This window comes from Microcaecilia unicolor, chromosome 11, assembly GCF_901765095.1.
Source record: "Microcaecilia unicolor chromosome 11, aMicUni1.1, whole genome shotgun sequence".
NCBI classification, from domain to species: domain Eukaryota; kingdom Metazoa; phylum Chordata; class Amphibia; order Gymnophiona; family Siphonopidae; genus Microcaecilia; species Microcaecilia unicolor.
In genome coordinates this window covers 167,932,963-167,953,604 of record NC_044041.1, presented here as the reverse complement: position 1 = coordinate 167,953,604, position 20,642 = coordinate 167,932,963, and the positions used below count along the sequence as shown (strand labels likewise).

The 20,642-nt window shown below is 42.9% G+C and overlaps 1 protein-coding gene across 1 annotated transcript in view; it reads left to right on the top strand.

The window, feature by feature from the left end:
• Positions 1-20,642, top strand: part of SPTBN4 (spectrin beta, non-erythrocytic 4) — a 373,692-nt gene that overhangs the window by 148,760 nt on the left and 204,290 nt on the right. The window contains 2 exon segments of the mRNA XM_030219988.1: positions 4,339-4,641; positions 9,068-9,218. Of these exon segments, the coding sequence (XP_030075848.1) occupies positions 4,339-4,641; positions 9,068-9,218 (454 nt within the window).

Here is a 20,642-nt window from a genome sequence, read left to right as displayed (position 1 = left end):
TGTTCATCAGTTATTATCTGTCACACCATGATCATAATCTATCTATCCATCCATTGGCCAATCAATAAATAACCATCAGTCACAATTCACTATCATCATTGTTCATGATCATCACCACCCATCAATTATTTGTCACATTATCATCATTCATCATCAGTCACCATCATTGTCCACCATCAGTCATAAATAATTATTGATTATCATTAGTCATACTCAGTCATCATCTATCAATTATCCATCTATTAATTGTCAGCTAACACTGCCTTATCACTGACATAATATTACTATCATCATCATTCATCCATCAACTATCATTTCAATTATTCTTGCCGTCTGTCAAGTCATCCATAAATCATCAGTCACCATTATCATCTAACATCATTCATTAGTTATCATTATTCTCCAAGGACAAGTAGAACTTTTGAATCCTCACATTGGGGTGATGTCACCAACAGAGCCAAATGCAGGAAACAATGCTCCAGCAAATTTTTCCAGAAGCCTTTGAGTAGGCTCACTCTACTACCACTGTTGCACGAGACCTCCTTAGTGTAATCTATTTTTGTGGAGAAAATAAGATTTCATTTTCCTCACAATCTGCTTGGCGCCCTAATCACAATTTCTCTGGTTTCAAAATTGCTCTGTTGTCCTGTCACTGTCATGTGGTGTTTTTACCAGGTATTCATTAGTTCCTTAGATTTTTCATTCTTTTTCAAGTTTCCTTTCCTTTTTCACATTATCTTGTTCTGGGCCATTTTTAGGCCTCAAGCTTCCTACCGGGTGTATTTTGTCATCAAGTTTTTTTTTTTTTTTTTAATTTAACTCTCACATTTTTTAGTAGTAGCTCAAGATGAATCACGTTCAGGTACACTGGATTTTTTCCTGCTCCTGAAGGGTTTACAGTCTAAAATCATACCTGAGAAAATGGAGGGTAAATTTACTTGCCCAAAGTCACAAGGAGCAGCAGTGGGATTTATGTTTGTTTATTCCAGCACTTGATATACTGTCCTTCATTACAGATAATTGGGTTTCCCTGGTTGTCAGCCTGATGCGCTAACCTCTAGGCTGCTCCTTCACTTTGGCTGTTTTTCTGAATGATATGTCACAAAAGAAGATCCCCCAGCAGCTTCAAATGGTGTTCTGGTGCAACAGGACCATTCATGATGCTTGTAGTGCTTGGGACCTGATCATGATTCCTCTTATTTTATTCTTTGTTCACACTTCAAAGAGGGGTGTCTGTGGTAGAGAAAAACAAAGAGAAAAAGGTTTTGGTGATAAGACCGGTCCATCAACATCAGAAATGTCAGTCTCCATGGATCCAGAAGTTGCACTGGACACTGGAGATGTATCAAAATTGAGAGTGTCTCGGTCACCCTTAACATTAAGCATGTGTAGAGCCCACCAGGAGCAGTCATTGTCCGATTCCTACCCAGAGAAGAGGACGGATTCAACCTTGTTTTTGACAGTGTTGAGGGAGCACAATGGGTGGAGGCTGAGACATCCCAACATCACTGCCCATTGAACCATGGCACTGAGAGCACAGAGGTGCTCCTCAACACACACTTGATGTGAAGATTGTTCATCCTCTATGACTTTGGAGAGGGTTCAACAGCGTTCATGGATCTAAAACCCTGGTTTCCATTTACCTGAAGTTACTCCAGAGGATATGGCTACTCCTACAGTGATGCCCTTGTCTTTGTCAACTACAACCTTTGAGGAGCAGCTCATGCAGAAGTTCAAAGAGCCAATGGAATGCTTCTTTGTTCAACCAATATTGCAGCTTCAACATCATTGATGTTGAGGGCAGGGGTGATCTATCCAATACTTGGGACCCTTGCTATGCCTGAAATAGATGCCTCAACACCAAGGCTTAGAGGAGGCTTAGAGTCGAGGTTGTCTGCACCAGTGTCCATTTGCAGTGCATGGAAGAAGGAAGCTTCACTGAGGCATAGGGAATCCTCAGTGTCTTGATGGGGTAGGAGGCATGACCATGCTGTCAGTAATACAAGACAAGCAGAAACTCATATTTCACTTATCAACTTCAATGGTCTGAGTGGGATTCTGAGGAGGAGCCAGAGAGCTTCTCAGAGGAGAGGTCTACTGGTTTCTCTTCAGATCCCTCTTCACCACAGGAGAGATTCAAATTCCCACTAGAGGAGCACTGTTTCATTGATTTTTATATGGGAGATGACTCAGGCCTCTCCATTTCAGTTCTCCAATTTATCGAACCCCCCCCCCCCTCTTCTAAGGAAGCTGTGAGAGTACCTGTTCACAAAATCCTGAAGAATGTACAGATGAAAATGTGGGGGATCCCCCTCCTCTTTGTATCTCCTATTAATAAGTTTGACTCAATGGACAGAGTCCAGACGATTCTGGGGTTCAAAAAGTGGCATTCTATGGTGGTTAAATCCACTCTCAAAAGAGTTAAGAATTCCAATATTCATTCCTTTGTGCCCCTGGGAAGAGAGGCTAGAACATTGGAGTCTTTTGGGAAAAGATTGTTTCAGAATGCTATGGCTCTCATCTCGCAAAGCATCCTGCCAGCTTTGCATGGGCATGTACTTACAGAACATAGTGCGCAGTGTTGCGGAGTTTGTGGACACTCTTCCCAGGTACATGGCCAACGAACTCTTATGATATTTTTGAAATAGTATCGAGGGCTTCTGATGTGAGGATTGGTACACACAGACTTGACTGGCTGTGGACCTCAGAACTCAGACAAGTTGTGCAGGAAAAACTTGCTGATGTGCCGTGCATTGAGATAATCTCTTTGGAGATAAGGTGCTACTCTCATCAAGCAGCAAAGTGATAATCTTAAAACCCATTCCAGGCCCACTTCCAACACAGACTCTTCAGAACCGAGGACAACAGAGGATCTATTACTCTCATAAGCATTGGTATCTTCCACCCTCATGCTTTTCCCAGCCTTGACATGGTTCTACTCTTGTTTCAGAAAACAGAGGGCCCAGAAGTCCCAACCTGTTTTGCAGCCAAAACCAGGAATGAGAAAGGGGGCAGGGATTTTATTCCAAGTATTTTCTTATCATGAAGAAGATGGAGGATTATGCCAAATTCTAGACCCCAGGGCCCTGAACAAATATCTCACCAAACAAAAGTTCAGGAAGGTTTCCATAGACTTACTCATATCACTGCTTCCAAAAGGGGACTGGCTATGTTCACTGGATCTAAAGTATCTGTGATTCATAATATGGACAAGCAAACAAAACAAAGAGAACAAGTTCCCCACGGGCAATAAACAGCAGGAAGGAAATGAAGTCTTGAACAATGAACATGAGGAGTCCAAAGAATAGTTGTAAAAATCCTTTAACAAAGTCAAACCTTGCAGCTGGGGAAGCATGACTTTACATGGCCATGTTTCATCAAAGAATGCCTGTGTCAGGAGTCAGATGCACTAAATTCAATAATGCTGTACTCATGCATAGAAAACTGTACTAACAAGTGTCCAGTGATTGCTGATCCTAAATTCAATAATGCTCTACTCATACATAGGTTGGAAAAACCATACTAATGAGTGTCCAGTAACTGCTGAATCTCTGGGAAGACTGACCTCTTGTCACTTCTCCATTAATTCATCTTCACACAACTCTTCCTCTGAAATATATGTATAGCTCACAGTACACTTTATAGAATAGTTGCATTTACACACCCAATCGCCACATTTAGGCGCCATTACTTATGCCAGCCATAAACATGGGCTCATGTGTAGAGTTTGACGCATAACTGTGAACTTACGCTGGTGTTCTCTGACAGCACCTCTGCTGTTTCAGAATACTAGTTTAGCATCCAGGGTTTTGGTGCCTAACTTTTAGCAACCTATATAGAATTTACCCCATAAAGTGTAAAGGATTTTGGATTTGATATACTGCTTTTCCGCGGTACAGCCAAAACAATTTACAGATATTATATGGAGGGATTTCTCTGACCCTAGTGGGCTCACAATCTAAGTTTTATTTTTTACCTGGGTCAATAGATGGTTAAGTGATTTGCCCAAGGTTACAATGAGCCACAGTGGGAATCAAACCCAGCTCCTCAGCCCATTGCACTAACAATTAGGCTACTTCTCCATTTATGTGTATATTCAATTATGCTGGTATTCTTTAAAGGAAAGTATATACCCCTTTATAGAATTGCCTTGCAATTGTAAACCAGTGAGAATCTCAATCTTATAAGCCAAAAGAGCTGTTATGTTAGTGAGACACTCTGGGAAGTAGCACAGACAACTCTTCTGTTGGTCTGAAGCTCTAGGAGGAAGCACAGCCAGTAGGAAGAGCTCTTATGTTGGACATTATCAATAGTCATGCACGTTTTCTTCTTATGCAGGACAACTTTGGTTATGATTTACCAGCAGTGGAAGCGGCCATGAAGAAGCACGAGGCCATCGAAGCGGACATCTCTTCCTACCAGGAGCGGATCCAGGTGCTGGAGGAACTGGCTGTGGAAATGGAGAAAGAAAACTACTATGACATCAAGCGCATAAATGCACAGAAGGACAACATCTTGCGACAGTGGAACCTTCTGACTGAATTGGTGGAAGCTCGCCACCAGCGACTGGAACAGAACAGGTCCCTCCAGAAGATCTTCCAGGAAATGGTCCACATGATCGACTGGATGGAACAGATGCAGGTAAGATAGGAACAGCAATTAATTAATTAGCGTTACTAATGTGCGCTAGAGCATTGGTGTGCTCTAATGCCGTTAACACGCATTATTTTACTTCACGTCCCATTTTATACAGTGGAACCCAGATGCTAAAAACATGCATTAACAGTGTTAGCGCATGTTAGTAACTTTCTGAATATTTGCTATTTCTATAGGAGGCAGGTTTTTTTCTTTAATTTGCTTTTCAAAAAGTTACTACATCCAATACTAGGACAAGAAACTCGAGAAACAATATCAAAAACAATATAGCAGAAAATATCGTCAGGCCCAGAGCAAGAGGAGTTACAGGACCTGTACAAAAAAGAAAACCAAAAATGATCATAGCTAAACTCAGGAGCGACCCAACCATTAGGCCACCTGATGTGGGGGCCTCAGGCGGCACTCTTTAGGAGCGGCATCTCGAGGGATGTGGCTTTGCGGTGTTTTACCTGGTCACGGTGACTTTCTAAGCCTGGCAGCAGCAGCAATTCCCATATGTTGCCCTGCCGCCGGTGACACTCGTCTCTTCCCTTTACTGCGGCCGCCTGAAGTAACTTCCTGTTTCGCTCAGGCAGCCACAGTAAAGGGAAGAGGCGAGTGCCGTGGGGGTGGGGGGCGGCATGCAAGCTCCGCCTCAGGCGACATCTTGCCTTGGGCCAGCCCTGGTTAAACTCACACAGAAGGAAGATGAAATTCTCCTGTCACCATTTAGACCCGAAATATAACTAAATCAAAACCACCCCCATTGTCAACCCAAGTCAGGCTGTTAGGGAGAAATAGAAGGCAATTTTGAGTAGCCACCTAGCAATATAGACAGGCTATTAAAATTGTCTTTACCTGTGTTGTTCTGCTTTGAAAATTACCAAGCACAAAGGATGCCTGTTTAAAGAGGCTTCACGCTTTGCACCTGCTGTTTGTGTGAGTATCTGAGCTGGACCAAAATAACACGCCTACATTTGAAAATGTTAAATAAGGGAAAGGGAAATGGGACTTCATATACCGCCTTTCTGTGGTATTTTGCAACTACATTCAGCGATTTACATATAGCTGCTTATTTTGTACCTGGGGCAATGGAGGGTTAAGTGACTTGCCCAGAGTCACAAGGAGCTGCAGTGGGAATTGAACTCAGTTCCCCAGGATCAAAGTCCACTGCACTAACCACTAGGCTACTCCTCCACTCATTCCACCAATAAGAGCCAACCTCGTCAGTGATGTCACAATGGCTTAATTGCCCGATACTTGGCTCACTTCTGATATTGTGATGTCATAAGGGAAAAGGGAAATGGGACTTGATATACTGCCTTTCTGAGGTTTTTGCAACTACATTCAAAGCAGTTTACATATATTCAGGTACTTATTTTGTACCAGGGGCAATGGAGGGTTAAGTGACTTGCCCAGAGTCACAAGGAGCTGCAGTGGGAATCAAACCCAGTTCCCCAGGATCAAAGTCCACTGCACTAACCACTAGGCTATTCCTCCAAAGCTTACAGTTTTTCTCCTCTGGTGTAAGCATACCCGCAGGAATACCTCTTTTTAACTTGGCTAAAAGAATACATACTGTGGGAGCCCACAGTTGTCTTTAACTGTGCAGATGATGATATCCAGATTTTGACCATCATACACTCACTGAACCCACAAGACATTCTTTCAGTCAACACAAAAATAGCCACTATGGCCCCCTGGCTGAAAACTAAGAGGATGCAACTGAATCCTGATAAATAAAAAGCCCTCAGTTGCCATTATTATTACTGTCACCCAATTCCTTTTTCAATATCTTAGAAAATTTTGAGAGTGACTCTGGATCCTGAGTTAAAATTTCATCTCCATATTTCCTCCTCCAATCTCTCTGTTTCTTACATACCCAGTACGGTTTTACGCTCTTTGAACGATCACTGTCTTGTCCTTCCATGTCCTAAGCCTACATACTTTGAATCGATTAGACAGAGTGCTTTCTTTTTTTCTTTCACCTTTCATTAGGAATAGTCTTTCCCTCCCTATTTGTAGTAATTTTGTGTTCAAGAGCTCTAAAGTGGAACTTAAGCTCTGGCTTTTCAAGCAGGCTTTTGGTGGTGATGCAGTTTGATTTGGGCTGCCAGACTAGTTTCTAGTTGTTCTCCCTCTCTCGCCTTCTCTCCGTAGCCCCCCCCTCTCTTCTTCTCTCCCTAGCCCCTGGTGTGATTGCATTGCTTTCCTGTCTTAAATGGAGCTCTTTTCCTTTTCTAAGTTTATGTAGATTGTACACCACTCTGCACTGTCCAGTTTAGCAAATATTAATAAACTATAAACTCCTTCATGATTTTTCAAACTGAAAACGATCTGCTCAATTCAAAACATTTTTGATTAAAAAAAAGGCTATGCATCCTTTTCCATGCTGTTTTAATTAACTTGGACTAATGTAATGCCTTATTCCAGTGTCTTTACATGATGAATCTTAGATGCTTGCAACTAATACAAAATGTTACAGTTAAACCCATCTCAGGAGTTCAGAAATTCGATCAACCCGCCCCACTCCTGGAAGCTGAGCTTTGTTTCCTGTATCTATGGAATATCTTTTAAAATACTAGCAGTAGTACATAAAATCTATTCTACTGGAATGCCACTGTTCTGGGAGACCAACAAACATAGAAAATGAAGGCAAGGAGACCAGTTTTCAGACTGCGGAAGTTAGATCAGCCAACTCCTGCAGTCAGCACTGAGCCCGGTATTCAATGCTGGGCTGTTTCTGGTGACTGGCATTGAATATCCAGTTTATTTTTGTCCGGTTTCAAGATAACTGGCTAAGTCGATTTTCAGACTTAGCCAGTTTTCTTGAAACCAGCCAAAGATATTCTATGGTTCATGCAGCCAAATATGGCTGCTAAATTCACTTTAAATATCGATGGATAGTAGGTTATATTGCGTGATATAACCAGCTAGCCTCTGCTGGGGATATTCAGTGGGGGATAGCCGGTTATCCCCTGTTGAATATCAGTGGATATTCACTATTTAACCAGACAGTAGCCATTCTGGTCAGTTAAATAGCGCTGAACTTGGAGGGGAAGGACTTTAATTCAACCAATAAACACTTATGCCTGACGTTTTGCCAAAGGCTGCGTCAGAGGCAAAACTTGAGAATCGCTGGAGAAATTCTGGAGGACTTGCTGCAAGGCTAATTCTTCCTGAGTGTTACTCTAGAAAGAAGCATATGCTTTTGGTTTTTATCTCTCTAGTTTTGCCTCTGATGCAGTCTTTGGTGAAACTTGGCCATGTCAGGCATAAGTGTTTATTGGTTGAATTAAACATCTTGCCTTAGTTTTCTGCGTTTGTTGATCTGCTTTTTGTTCTACTATGTTTGCATCTCAGATCTTCTGCCTCTCTTGTTCTCTCTATGCTCCTGTTCTATTCATGATTTCTAATCCTTTATTCTTCTTTGCGTGTACTCAGAACCTCTTAGCAGCACCTTTTGATAATCCCCCACCTTTCGTCACTTTGTTGGATAATAATTCATTCCCTCATGTTTAGTGTTACCAATTCTACTCTCTGGATCAATTTCCCACTACATTTAAGATTAGAAATTTCTTTCCAAAAGTTTAAAAATGGTCTTTAAACGTACTTTTTTCTTAAGGTTCGTGATTCTTAGGCTCTCAATTTTGGGTCACTGCTCAGGGGTCAATGTACTGGTATCACTGGGATCTACTTCTTCCTATATAAGTTGTATTTCTCCATTTCATCTTTTTCTCTACCTTCACTAATATGTGTTGTACCTGTAATTAGACACCATTCTAAACGGTATATCAAATAAATGTGAAACTTGAAAGAAGCCATTTTACACAGCTAAATGGCTTTGAAATTTGTCCTTTTAAAGCATTGTAAAGCATTTTCATTTTCCTCTTATTGGTCAAGGCAGTGGTTCCCAAATCTGGTCCTCTCGGCACCCCAGCCAGTCAGGTTTTCAGGATATCCACAAAACATTCATATGAGAGATTTGCATGAACTGCCTCCATTGCATTCAGATCTCTCTGATGAATATTCATTTTGGATATCCTGAAAACCTGACTGGCTGGGTCTCCAGGACCAGGTTTGGGAAACACTGGGTCAAGGTTTGATATGAATATTTTTGTGTTTCTTGAACTTTTGCTGATGTTGACATTTTGTTGACTGTTGATGTCATCGGTTGCATCCATTCCATTTGCCTTCACTACAAACCCTATGGAATAGCAAGCAGTGCTTGTTTTGATGGTTGTCTACTGCGTGTTTATTGTTAAAGGAAGGCAGTCAGTTGAAGACTTAAGGGTAATTTTTAAACTAATAAAACCACCCACCCACCCCGAAAATGTGTTGTTGATCAAAGGAACCATCCTTGTTCTTACCATCCTATTATAACCTGTGTATCCATTTATCTTGTTCTCACACTTATGTTTCCTTCTGTCAGGTGCTGGTGGCATCCAAGGATCTTGGGAAACATCTATTGGAGGTAGAGGACCTTCGGCAGAAACACAGCCTGCTAGAAGCAGACATCGCTGCCCAGACGGAGAGAGTTCGTGCTCTCAATGAAGCTGCTCTGAAGTTTACGGAAGTGCAAGGTGGGTGGCCTTTGAAGAATCTTATGACCTATGAAACAAGAAATAAATATCCTTATTTTTCCTTTCAGGCCTATTGGGTACTTGAGTAATTTCCTGATGCTTCTCTTTTATTGGAAATACAATTCAGTTTGCATGGAGGACAGTATGATGGTATTTTATTTTATTATTTATATTTTGTATTTATCATTCAAACTTATAACAGTATCAGGCTCACTTTTGAAAGAGAAGGACGCCCATCTTTCAACACAAATCGGAAGATGGGTGTCCTTCTCACAGGGTCGCCCAAATTGGTATAATCGAAAGCCGATTTTGGATGTCCCCAACTGCTTTCCATCGCAGGGACGGCCAAAGTTCATGGAGGCGAGTCAGAGGCATAGAGAAGGTGGGACTTGAGCGTGCCTAACACACGGACACCCTCGACCCATAATGGAAAAAAAAAGGCAGTCCCTGACGAGCACTTGCACAACTTTACCTGGTCCTGTTTTTCTTACGACTAAGGCACAAAAAAGTGCCCGATCTTACCAGATGACCATCGGAGAGAATCAGGGATGACCTCCCCTTACTCCCCCAGTGGTCACTAACCCCCTCCCACTCTCAAAAAAAATCTTTAAAAATATTTTGTGCCAGCCTCAAATGTCATACTCGGGTCCATCATAGCAGTATGCAGGTCCCTGGAGCAGTTTTAGTGGGTGTAGTGCACTCCAGGCAGACGGACTAGGCCCCCCCCCCCCCACCTGTTACACTTGTGGTGGTAAATGTGAGCCCTCCAAAACCCACCAGAAACCCACTGTACCCACATGTAGGTGTCCCCCTTCACCCATAAGGGCTGTGGTAGTGGTGTACAGTTGTGGGTAGTGGGTTTTGGGGGGCTCAGCACACAAGGTAAGGGAGCTATGTACCTGGGAGCAATTTGTGAAGTCCACTGCAGTGCCCCCTAGGGTGTTCGGTTGGTGTCCTGGCATGACAGGGGGACCAGCGCACTAGGAATGCTGGCTGGAGTTGCAGCCTTGTTCCAGTCCTTGTACCAGCCTTGTTCCAGTCCTTGTACCAGCCTTGTTCCAGTCCTCGTTCCTACCTTGTTCCAGTCCTCATTCTAGCCTTGTTCCAGCCCTTATCCTTATCCTTGTTCCAGACTTAATCCTTGCTCCTGCATTGTTCCAGTCTACGTCTGCTGCTCTGTGCCATCCCTGTTCCAGTCAGTTGCTTCCACCTTGTACCAGCCTTCAGATCTCCTGGTCTTCAGATTCCAGCTACTCTCTGGCCTTGACTGTTTCAGGCCAGTCCCAGAGGGCTCTTTTAAGAGCCACTCTCCACCCTGACTTGTTGCCCCCCCCCCCCCAAGGGCTCTTTTAAGAGCTATTCCTGGCCTAGTTTCTTTGGCCAGCCCCTAAGGTTTCTTGTAAGAGCCACTCTCTGGTTTAGTCTTGTCGAGGCATGACTCGCCTGCCACCTAGACTTAGGGCTGATATGCAGCATAAACCCAACTGTGGCCCAAGGGCTCATCTACCCTGAGTCGTGACAACCATCTTTCAAAGGAATAGCAAAGCGATTTACAATATGATATCAATATTGGAATGTCAACAAAAGTGCAGTATTCTGCTCATACACAACAAGACAAGACAAAACGGATATAATGCCCTTGCGTTTCCTATCTAATATAAGTTGTTGAAATATATTGTGGGATTCTTAAATAAATCCCTCCATACCTCCTTTCACTTTTTAGAAAGTGCACTAATTGGACATACTGAAATTGCTTACATTTCCTTAATGAGAATTGGTTCGGGAAGTCTTTAAATGAAATTATAGTTCCTTGTTCAACAACTTTCCTAAGTGGTCTATCCTTTTTGCTCCATATCTTAAAAACTTTATGGTCTTGCCCTGTGGTGGGAGGGAAGGAAATCAGGGTTATGTTGAATTGGTGTCAACCTAGAGATGTTCTTCTCATCCAGGAGATTTCCCCAGTTTCAGTACCATAGTTCCCAGGTCAACCCAGTAGTGGAGTAGTTCCCTTGAGTTTTTTTTTTTTAATTTCATCCTTTCCAGAGCCACTACTTTAAAAGTCTTCCACCAGCTGCTGCCCATTCTGTCTCCACCCATTGTTTTAAGGGTTATGCATAGGAAACCATCAAGGGCTTCAGTTATGCTTCTACGTAGTAAGTTCTAAAATTTGGGATCGCCAGGCCCCTGTGCTCATCATTTAGAAATAATATCTTCCTACTGATGCTGTGAAGATGGTCCTGCTGAATAAATCTAAATTTTAAACATTTTGTTGGGAACGTAGATAGTTTGGAATAAAAATGGAAATGTTGGGTGTGCAATCTTTTTTTTGGCTGCTATTTTCCCACACAAGAACAGATAAAATTTGGTCCAGCAATTGAGATCCATTGTTAACAATTTAAGGGGTCCTTTGATGAAGCTGCGGCAAAAGGGAATCCGTGCTGGTGTTGCTGCATGTGTTTGACGCGCGCCGAGGCCCCTGTTTACTGCAGCGGGTAAAAGGCAGGTCTTTGTTTTTTTTCAAGAAATGGCCGTGCAGCAAATGAAGCAAAGACAGACTTTGAAAAGAGAATTGTGGGAGGAAGTGACGTCAGCGCTGGGTAATGGACGCCTGAAGCGAGAGCTCCGCTCCTGACGGAACAAAAATAAGATAAAACCCCTCCAAATTGAGCGCAGTACTCATAAATTTCTATCGGAAGGATAGCTAAACCCATGGCAGCCCAAAAGAGTCTCGCGAAGTACAAGTTCGCTAGCGAAAAAGGCGAGGCAAGCAAGATCGCGGGATCGCGATCGGGCACACGAGGCGGCAAGATGGCGGCCGGAGACTCCGAAACGGAGCCAGATCCCGAGGAACCGGCAGTAAGTGGCACAGAATTGGACAGAAATGAAATATCACGCTGGTTCAAAGAACTAAAAGCAGAAACGATTGCTACCCGGAAGGGAATACAGGCCTCTGTGGCGGAGCTCCGGGAGGAGCTGAAAGACATTGGATTGCGGGTAGCTGAGACGGAGGAACGCGTGGAAACGCTGGGAGACGAAGTGCAGACGCTACAGGTAGCATTAAAGAAAGAACTGCAGTCCAGATTGGATCTTGAACAAACAGTGGAGGACTTGGAAAACCGCTCAAGGAGATGCAATCTCAGATTTAAAGGAATACCAGAGGAAGAACAATTTAGAGATGCCTTGAAAGTGGTGCAGGAACTTAGTGCACACATACTTAAAGAGCGGCAGGGAGGTGGAGACCAAGAAGAGAGAGAATTACCAGTCTTGGACAGAGCACACCAAAGCCTAGGGCCACAAAGAGGCGGGCAGCCCAGGGATATTATTGCATGTTACCATGAATTCAGAGTGAAAGAAGCTGTATGGAAAGCAGCTCGTGCAATGGGAGATTTCAACTGGAAAAACTGCAAGCCAAAGATTTATCAGGACTTGGCTCGAGCCACTCTTCAGAAACGGAAGGAATTTAAAGAGGTGACTCAATACTTGCAACGGATGGGTCTAAGATACCGGTGGCTGTATCCATTTGGGCTCCAGGTCACTGTTGGAACGACGCATAGAAGGCTGCAATCACCTAAAGGAGCATGGAAGATCTTGAGAGAAATGGGGTGTGAGGACTTGCCAAATGAGGAAAGATCAACACCATACTGCAAGCAGACACCAGTGAAAGATCGGAGTCTTGGAGGAAGCCAGACCAGGGGAGAAAAGGAACCGAATATTATGAAGGAGAGGCAGAGAGAATCCGAAGATGAAGGAGTGGACTGAATAAGAGCAGATAAGCTAATCATGGGGACTCAAGTTTTTACATATAGTGAATTAAGCTATAGACTATAAAGTTACATGAAAGTTCAAGGAGGCTGCAAGATTGAAGGGGAGATTCGACTGGGGAGGAGGGGGAGGACATGGAGAAGTTAAATGTCGGGGGACATTGCCAGTGGGGACTTACTTCCTTTGGGAGGAACTGGCGAAAAGGGAGGAGAGCCAGTTGAAGGGGAAGGGGAGGGTGGGGGGAGGGGGGGTTATAGGACAAGGGAGGGGGGGGAAGGGGGGGATTTTGAGGGTAGGATCGTGGAATGTAAATGGCCTTAACAGCCCCGGGAAGAGAAGTATTATTTTCAGAGAATTACGCAGACTGGAGTGGGATATAGTAATGTTACAAGAGACACATATACAAAAGAAGGATGAAAAATTGTTAAGGAACCAGGTACTAGGCGAGGGGTACCTATGTGCGAATCCCAAAGGGGGGAAATCTGGGGGATTGGCTATATATGTTAAAGATAATCTGCAATTCACCAAAGAACAAGAATTTAGGGGGAGGGAAGGTAGATGCCTGGCAATCAAAGGATCAATTAAGGGTCATCCAATCACACTCATTAACATCTATGCACCAAACGAGGGACAAGGGGAATTTTTTGAAAAAATACGAACAAGTCTAATGCCTTTTGTTGAGGGTCAGATATTGTTGGGGGGTGACTTTAATTTTCCCGCAGCAGGGCTTGATCACTCGAAAGGAAAAGAGCAAGGGGCGAAATACACAAGAGGGAAATTTATCAAACTAATGCGGGAATTAGATTTACTGGACTTTTGGAGGTTACAACATCCAGGACAAAAAACTTACACGCACTACTCACATGCACAAAAGACATATGGTAGGATTGATGCGATCTGGGGCAGTCGCTCGCTATGGGGAGTTCTTCGAGGGTCTGAAATTGATAATATACATGCATCAGACCATGCTCCGGTGTGGGTTATGGTGGGAGGTTTAGGCAAGGAGAGAGGGGAAAGGGTATGGAGGCTTAATGAGTCTTTGATTGACACTGAGGAAAATTGCAAGGAAGTGAAAAATTTAATTCAGGAATACCTGACATTCAATGATAACACAGAAGTAACAGACGGGACCTTATGGGATGCTCTTAAAACAGTGGTAAGGGGGCATCTGATTAAAAAAGGGGCACAACGAAAGAGGGAACAAGGGATACGGGAAATGATGATTCGTCAAAGATTGGCAGAATGTGAGGTGCTCCACCAGACAGAGGGGAATGCCCAAGTGTTCAGAGAATTAGTGGCTTGTAGAACTGAGCTGCAAAAGTTACAAGTTGGGAAGATGGAATTCCAACGGAATTTATTACAACAAAAATTCTTTGAATACAGCAATAAGGCAGGCAGTATGTTAGCTCGGAAATTACGCTGCAGACAGGTGCAAAATACGATAACCAAACTAAAAAGGGGGGGAGGAAACATGGTGCATCAAGACGGGGATATCAGGGCTGAGTTTGTGAAATATTACACGAAATTATACTCGAAAGAGGAGGGAGCAACAGTGGAGGAGAAGCAAAAATACATAAGGGAGTTAGGCCTCAATAGAATAACAGAGACTCAAAGGGTGAGCCTAGAAGCTCCAATAACGTTGGAGGAAGTGTTAGGTGCCATCAAAGGACTAAAAGGAGGGAAAGCGCCGGGGATGGATGGATATACGGGGAAATATTATAAAGTATTTAGGCACGAATTAGCTCCCCTGCTGATAAGAGTGGGGAATGCCTGTTTCAAGGGGGAAGAGTTGCCAGTGAGTATGCATGCAGCGGGGATCACAGTACTCCTCAAACCAGGGAGGGACCCCACTTTATGCGGCTCCTACAGGCCGATCTCCTTATTGAACATAGATGTTAAGATTCTAGCCAAGGTGATGGCAGAGCGTTTGAGCAAGCTTTTACCATTTTTGATCCATGAGGATCAAGCGGGGTTTGTGCCACACAGGCAAGTAGCGGACAACATTCGCAGAACTTTGAATATTAAGTGGGGAGCCCAGAGGAGAGGGGATTCCCTAACTCTTTTAGCGATCGATGCAGAGAAAGCATTCGATAGAGTGGATTGGGAGTTCCTATGGGAGAGCCTGGCACAGATGGGGATGGGGAAGAATTTTTTAGGCTGGCTGCAGAAATTATACGTTCGCCCGGTGGCAAAAATTAAAATTAATGGGGGATACTCTGAACAATTTGATATTCAGCGGGGTACTAGGCAGGGATGTCCGCTTTCACCCTTATTGTTCGCCATAGCCATAGAGCCATTCGCCCAGAGGATCCGGTTACACCGAGAGATACGGGGGGTCAAGATGGGGGGGAAGGAGCACAAGATCGCATTATTTGCGGATGATATTTTATTTTACATCTCAACCCCTATGCAGACAATGCCTACTTTGATTGAAGAGTTGAAGAGTTATGGATGGGTATCAGGATTTAAGGTGAATTATGATAAGTCAGAGGTGATGGGGGTTACGATACCAGAAGTGGAGGAAGAAAGAATAAAAGAAGCGTTCAAATTTAAAGTAGCTAAAGAGAGTTTTAGATACCTAGGGATACAGATCCCGCGGAATCTTACTAAATTATATCAATTAAACTATATACCCTTATTAAAAAAAGTAAGAGGGGACATGACCAAATGGCAAAAGGGGTGGCTCTCATGGTGGGGCCGTATTGCATCAGTAAAAATGAATATTCTCCCTAGGCTTCTATTTTTGTTTCAAACACTTCCAATCCCAGTACCCAAGAGGGAACTAATGAGGTTGCAAACGGATATAGGAACATTTATTTGGGGGGGAGCACCGGCAAGGCTAGCGCGGAAAATAATGTGGGGCACACCAGATCAAGGAGGGAGGGGGATACCAAATTTACTCTGGTATTATTGGGCATCACAGCTTAAACAAATCGCGGTATGGGGAAAGGTAGACTTATCATCCATAACAAAACTAGAGCAGATTTTTGTACAAGAAGGGGTGCTCGAGGGATTGTTATGGGCCCAGATTCCGGATAATACATATAAGAGGCTTACCCTAAATCCCTTTGTATCACATCTCTTAGCATTATGGGGCACTTTAAAATTTAGGCTTAGGGGATCTAGGACTAAATCCACATTTGCTTGGATCACACAGGACCCAGGCTTCCCGGCCGGGATTCAGGGTGGAGTGTTTAAAACATGGTTCCATAAAGGGCTTATCAGATTCAGAGACCTGCTGACAGAAGAGGGGATTAAACCCTTTGCAGAATTGCAGGAGGCCTATGAATTATCATCATCAGATATGTATGCGTATATGCAAGTAAAACACTATATAGCTTCCACAAGGTGGATTAAAGATAAATTAGTAGAAAAGGAAAAGATGGAAGATGTATGGGGGAAGATTGATCTATGGGGAAAAGGAATATCTAGGCTATATGATCATATACGGGGGTCACAATTCGTAAAACATAAATACATGCAGGCCTGGGAGGGGGATCTGAAACAGGAACTGACTGACTCCGAGTGGGGAAGAGTATGCAGAGAGGTTAAAAAAGCCTCGGTTTGTGTGTTACTGAAAGAAAATGCATATAAAGTACTAAGTAGATGGTATTACACGCCGGAGAGAGTAAAGGCAATATTCCCGGAGGCTTCAGACAGGTGCTGGCGATGTAAGGAGGAAAAAGGCACCTTTTATCATATATGGTGGGAGTGTGTGCTCATACAGAAATTTTGGGAGGGAGTGACGGGACTATTGACAGAGGCCCTGGAAACTTCTTTCCCGTATGATCCAAAATGGTGCTTATTGGGGTGGGGGAATCAAAAAGGAGAAAAATGGGGACAAAGGATTAAGAGGCTGGGCCTCGCGGCTGCAAAATCTATAATAGCAGTGTTCTGGAAACAAAACAAGGGACCTACAATACATAACTGGATTGGGAAGGTCAAGGGTTTAATGGTGATGGAGGAATTGACAGATAAACGAAGGGGGAGGTATAATGTTCAGGCCAAAGAATGGAAACAACTTGAACGGATATTGGGGAAAGAATTGTAAAGGGGGGGGGAAATAAGGAAGGGAACTTGGGAATGGAAGGGACTAAGGAAGCGGGAAGGGAGGGGAGGGGGGGGGAAATAGGGGAGGGGGGGGAAAAATGGAGGAGACATAAGAGAGGACATTCTTTATTGTCTTTATGTTTGTATTCTATGGTTCAGAGAAAAGAATGATTGTTGTTACCAGAATTTAGGATGAGACATTATACTGTAACATTTATAAGGTTTGTTCAATAAACTTTACAAATTAAAAAAAAAAAAAAAAGAGAATTGTGTTGGAGGCAAAAACACACAATCCAAACTTTTTTTGGTATATTAGAAGCACAAACCCGGTAAAAGAATCAGTTGGATGGCTAGATGCCAAGGGGTTAAAAGGGGCACTCAAGTAAGACAAGGCCATAGCGGAGAGATTTATTTTGCTTTGGTCTTCACCGAGGAAAATGTGGGAGAGATACCAGTTCCAGAAATACTATTCAATGCTGATGAGTCAGAGAAACTGAAACAAATCTCTGTAAACCTGGAAGATGTAATGGTGCAATTTAAAAAAATTGAAGAGTAGCAAATTGCCTGGACTAGATGGCATACAGCCCAGAGTACTGATAAAACTGAAAAAAACTTGCAGAGCTATTGTTAGTAATATGTAATTTATCTTTAAAAGCAAACATGGTACTGGAAGATTGGAGGGTGACCAATGTAACGTCAGTTTTTAAATAGGGTTCCAGAGGTGATCAAGGAAACTAAAGACAGGTGAGCCTGACGTTAGTGCCAGGCAAAATGGTAGAGACTATTATAAAGAACAAAATTACAGAGCATATTCAAAAGCATGGATTAATGGAGACAAAATAAACATGGATTTAGTGAAGGAAATCTTGCCTCACCAATCTACTACATTTCTTTGAAGGGGTGAACAAACGTGGATAAAGGTGAGCCGGTTGATATTGTGTATCTGGATTTTCAGAAGGCGTTTGACAAAGTAGCTCATGAAAGACTCTAGAGGAAATTGGAGAGTCATGGGATAGGAGGTAGTGTTCTATTGTGGATTAAAAACTGGTTAAAAGATAGAAAACAGAGAGTAGGGTTAAATGGTCAGTATTCTCAATGGAGAAAGGTCGATAGTGGGTTCCCCATGAGTCTGTACTGGGACCACTGCTTTTTAACATATTTATAAATGATCTAGAGATAGGAATAACTAGTGAGGTAATTACATTTGCTGATGACACAAAGTTATTCAAAGTTGTTAAATCGCAAGAGAATTGTGAAAAATTGCAAGAGGACCTTATGAGACTGGGCATCCCAATGGCAGATGACTTTTAACGTGAGCAAGTTCAAGTGATGTACGTTCGAAAGAGGAACGCAAATTACCTACATGATGCAAGGTTGCACATTAGGAGTCACTGCCTAGGTGTCATCATTGATGGTATGTTGAAACCCTCTGCTCAGTGTGCTGTGGCGGCTAAGAAAGTAAGTAGAATGTTAGGAATTATTAGAAAAGGAATGGAAAACAAAAATGAGAAAGTTATAATGCTTTTGTATCACTCCATGGTGCAACTGCATCTCGAATACTGTGTGCAATTCTGGTCACTGCATCTCAAAAACGATATAGCGGAATTAGAAGAGGTTGAGAGAAGTGTGACGAAAATGAGGGAAGGAACAACTTCCCTATGAGGAAAGGCCAAAGTGACTAGGGATCTTCACTTGGAGAAGGGATGGCTGAGTGGAGATATGATAGAGGTCTATAAAATACTGGGTGGAGTAGAATGGGTAGATGTGAATTGCTTGTTTTCTCATTCCAAAAATGCTAATACTAGGAGGCATGCAGTGAAGCTACTAAGTCGTAAATTTTAAAACAAACTGGGGAAAATATTTCTTCACTCAACGTGCAATTATACTCTGGAATTTGTTGCTAGAGAATGTGGTAAAAGTAGTTAGCTTAGCAGGGTTTAAAAAAGGTTTGGATAATTTCCTAAAAGAAAAGTCCATAAGCCATTATTAAGATGGAATTGGGAAAATCCACTTCTTATTTCTAAAATAAGCAGCATAAAATCTGTTTTACTCTTTTGGGATCTTGCCAGGTACTTGTGACCTGGATTGGCCACTGTTGGAAACAGAATACTAGGTTTGATGGACCTTCAGTCTGTCCCAGTATGGCAACACTTATGTTCTTATGTAGGATGTACTAAATGGGGCAGTGAGTTTAGTAATTGATTTGATAGTGTTTTAGTCGTTAATATGAAGTCTGTTCCTAACAAAGTTATTGGGCGATAGGACCCACACGCTTTGAGGTCTTTTCCTTCCTTTGCTATTACCGTCACACCTCCTGATTGCATCGAATAGGGGAGATCTTTCTCCTCATTGACATAATTTAAAACTTTAGTCAGGAGTTCTACTTAGAAGTTTTGGAACATTTTATAAAATTTTACAGTATACCCATCTAGCCCAGGGACTAGCATTTTTAGCATGTGTATTAAATGTGCATGCACTAAATGCTAGAGATGCCCATATATTCCTATGGGCATCCCTAGCATTTAGCGCATGCTAATAATTTTAGCGCACCTTTGTAAAAGACCCCCTAACTGATTTCAGCTCTTTGATAGTCCTCATAACTTCCATTGGGTGGATAGGGGCTCCTAACTCCTCTTGCAGCTCTTCCTCCAATGATGGTAGCTTAACCCCCTGTAAATATTTCTCATTCTCCTCCTCCATAGCCCACTTTTCTAGAGTATATAATTTGCAGTAAAATTCAACAAATCTTTTACGTATTTCTGTTGGATGACAGAAATCATTGCCTTACACATCTTTTATTCTGAAGATATGGAGGTCGATATTAAGAGCGATTTAAGCGACCAGGAGAGGCATTTATGCCAGCTCTGTGGCTGGTGTAACTACAGGCATGTAAATGTAAGGTACACTGATGCCGGGTTACGCTAGTATTCTGTAACAGAACTTGGGTTCCCAGGTGCCATCATAAAATAGGCTCCTACTGTATCTTGGAGCACCTAAATGGAAGCAAATTGTTACAGAATTGCTCCCTATGTGTCACAATCTGTGTTTCCCACCTGGCTTCTGTCTGCCCTCTTGTCTCCATACATCCCACTGATCCACACTCCTTTTGCAAACCTCCCTTGTCTTTCAGTCCCCCCCATATCTCCTCCTCCATGAGCACTTTATCTCTTCCCCCCTTCCTTCCTCCAACTTATGTGGTATCTCTCACCTGCACTCATTTAGCCGAGTCATGATTGCCTGTCTCCAGCTGGCCCCCAGTCATTCCTATTCTAACCTCTGTATCCCTTCTGTATTATCCCCCTCCCCAGCTCCCCTTTCTGATTCACATAACTTCACAGATTTATGTACACACAGTTTTAGTTTTGTCCTCAGTCTTTCTTCTTCTGTGGATTACAGCATCATTCCCCATCAACCTAGGCCCGACAAGTGATATAGGTGCCTCCCTTCTTTTGATACTGGCTGCCACTTAGTTGATTGTTGTCTTGGAGGTGTTGGATTTACTGCTGCTTCAGGGATTCCTGTTAAGCCTGCCTTTGGGCTTCCACCGCCGCCTCCACTGTGTTTTCTCCTACAGTGAAAGCCAATCCAAAAGGGAACATCCATTTATCAGAT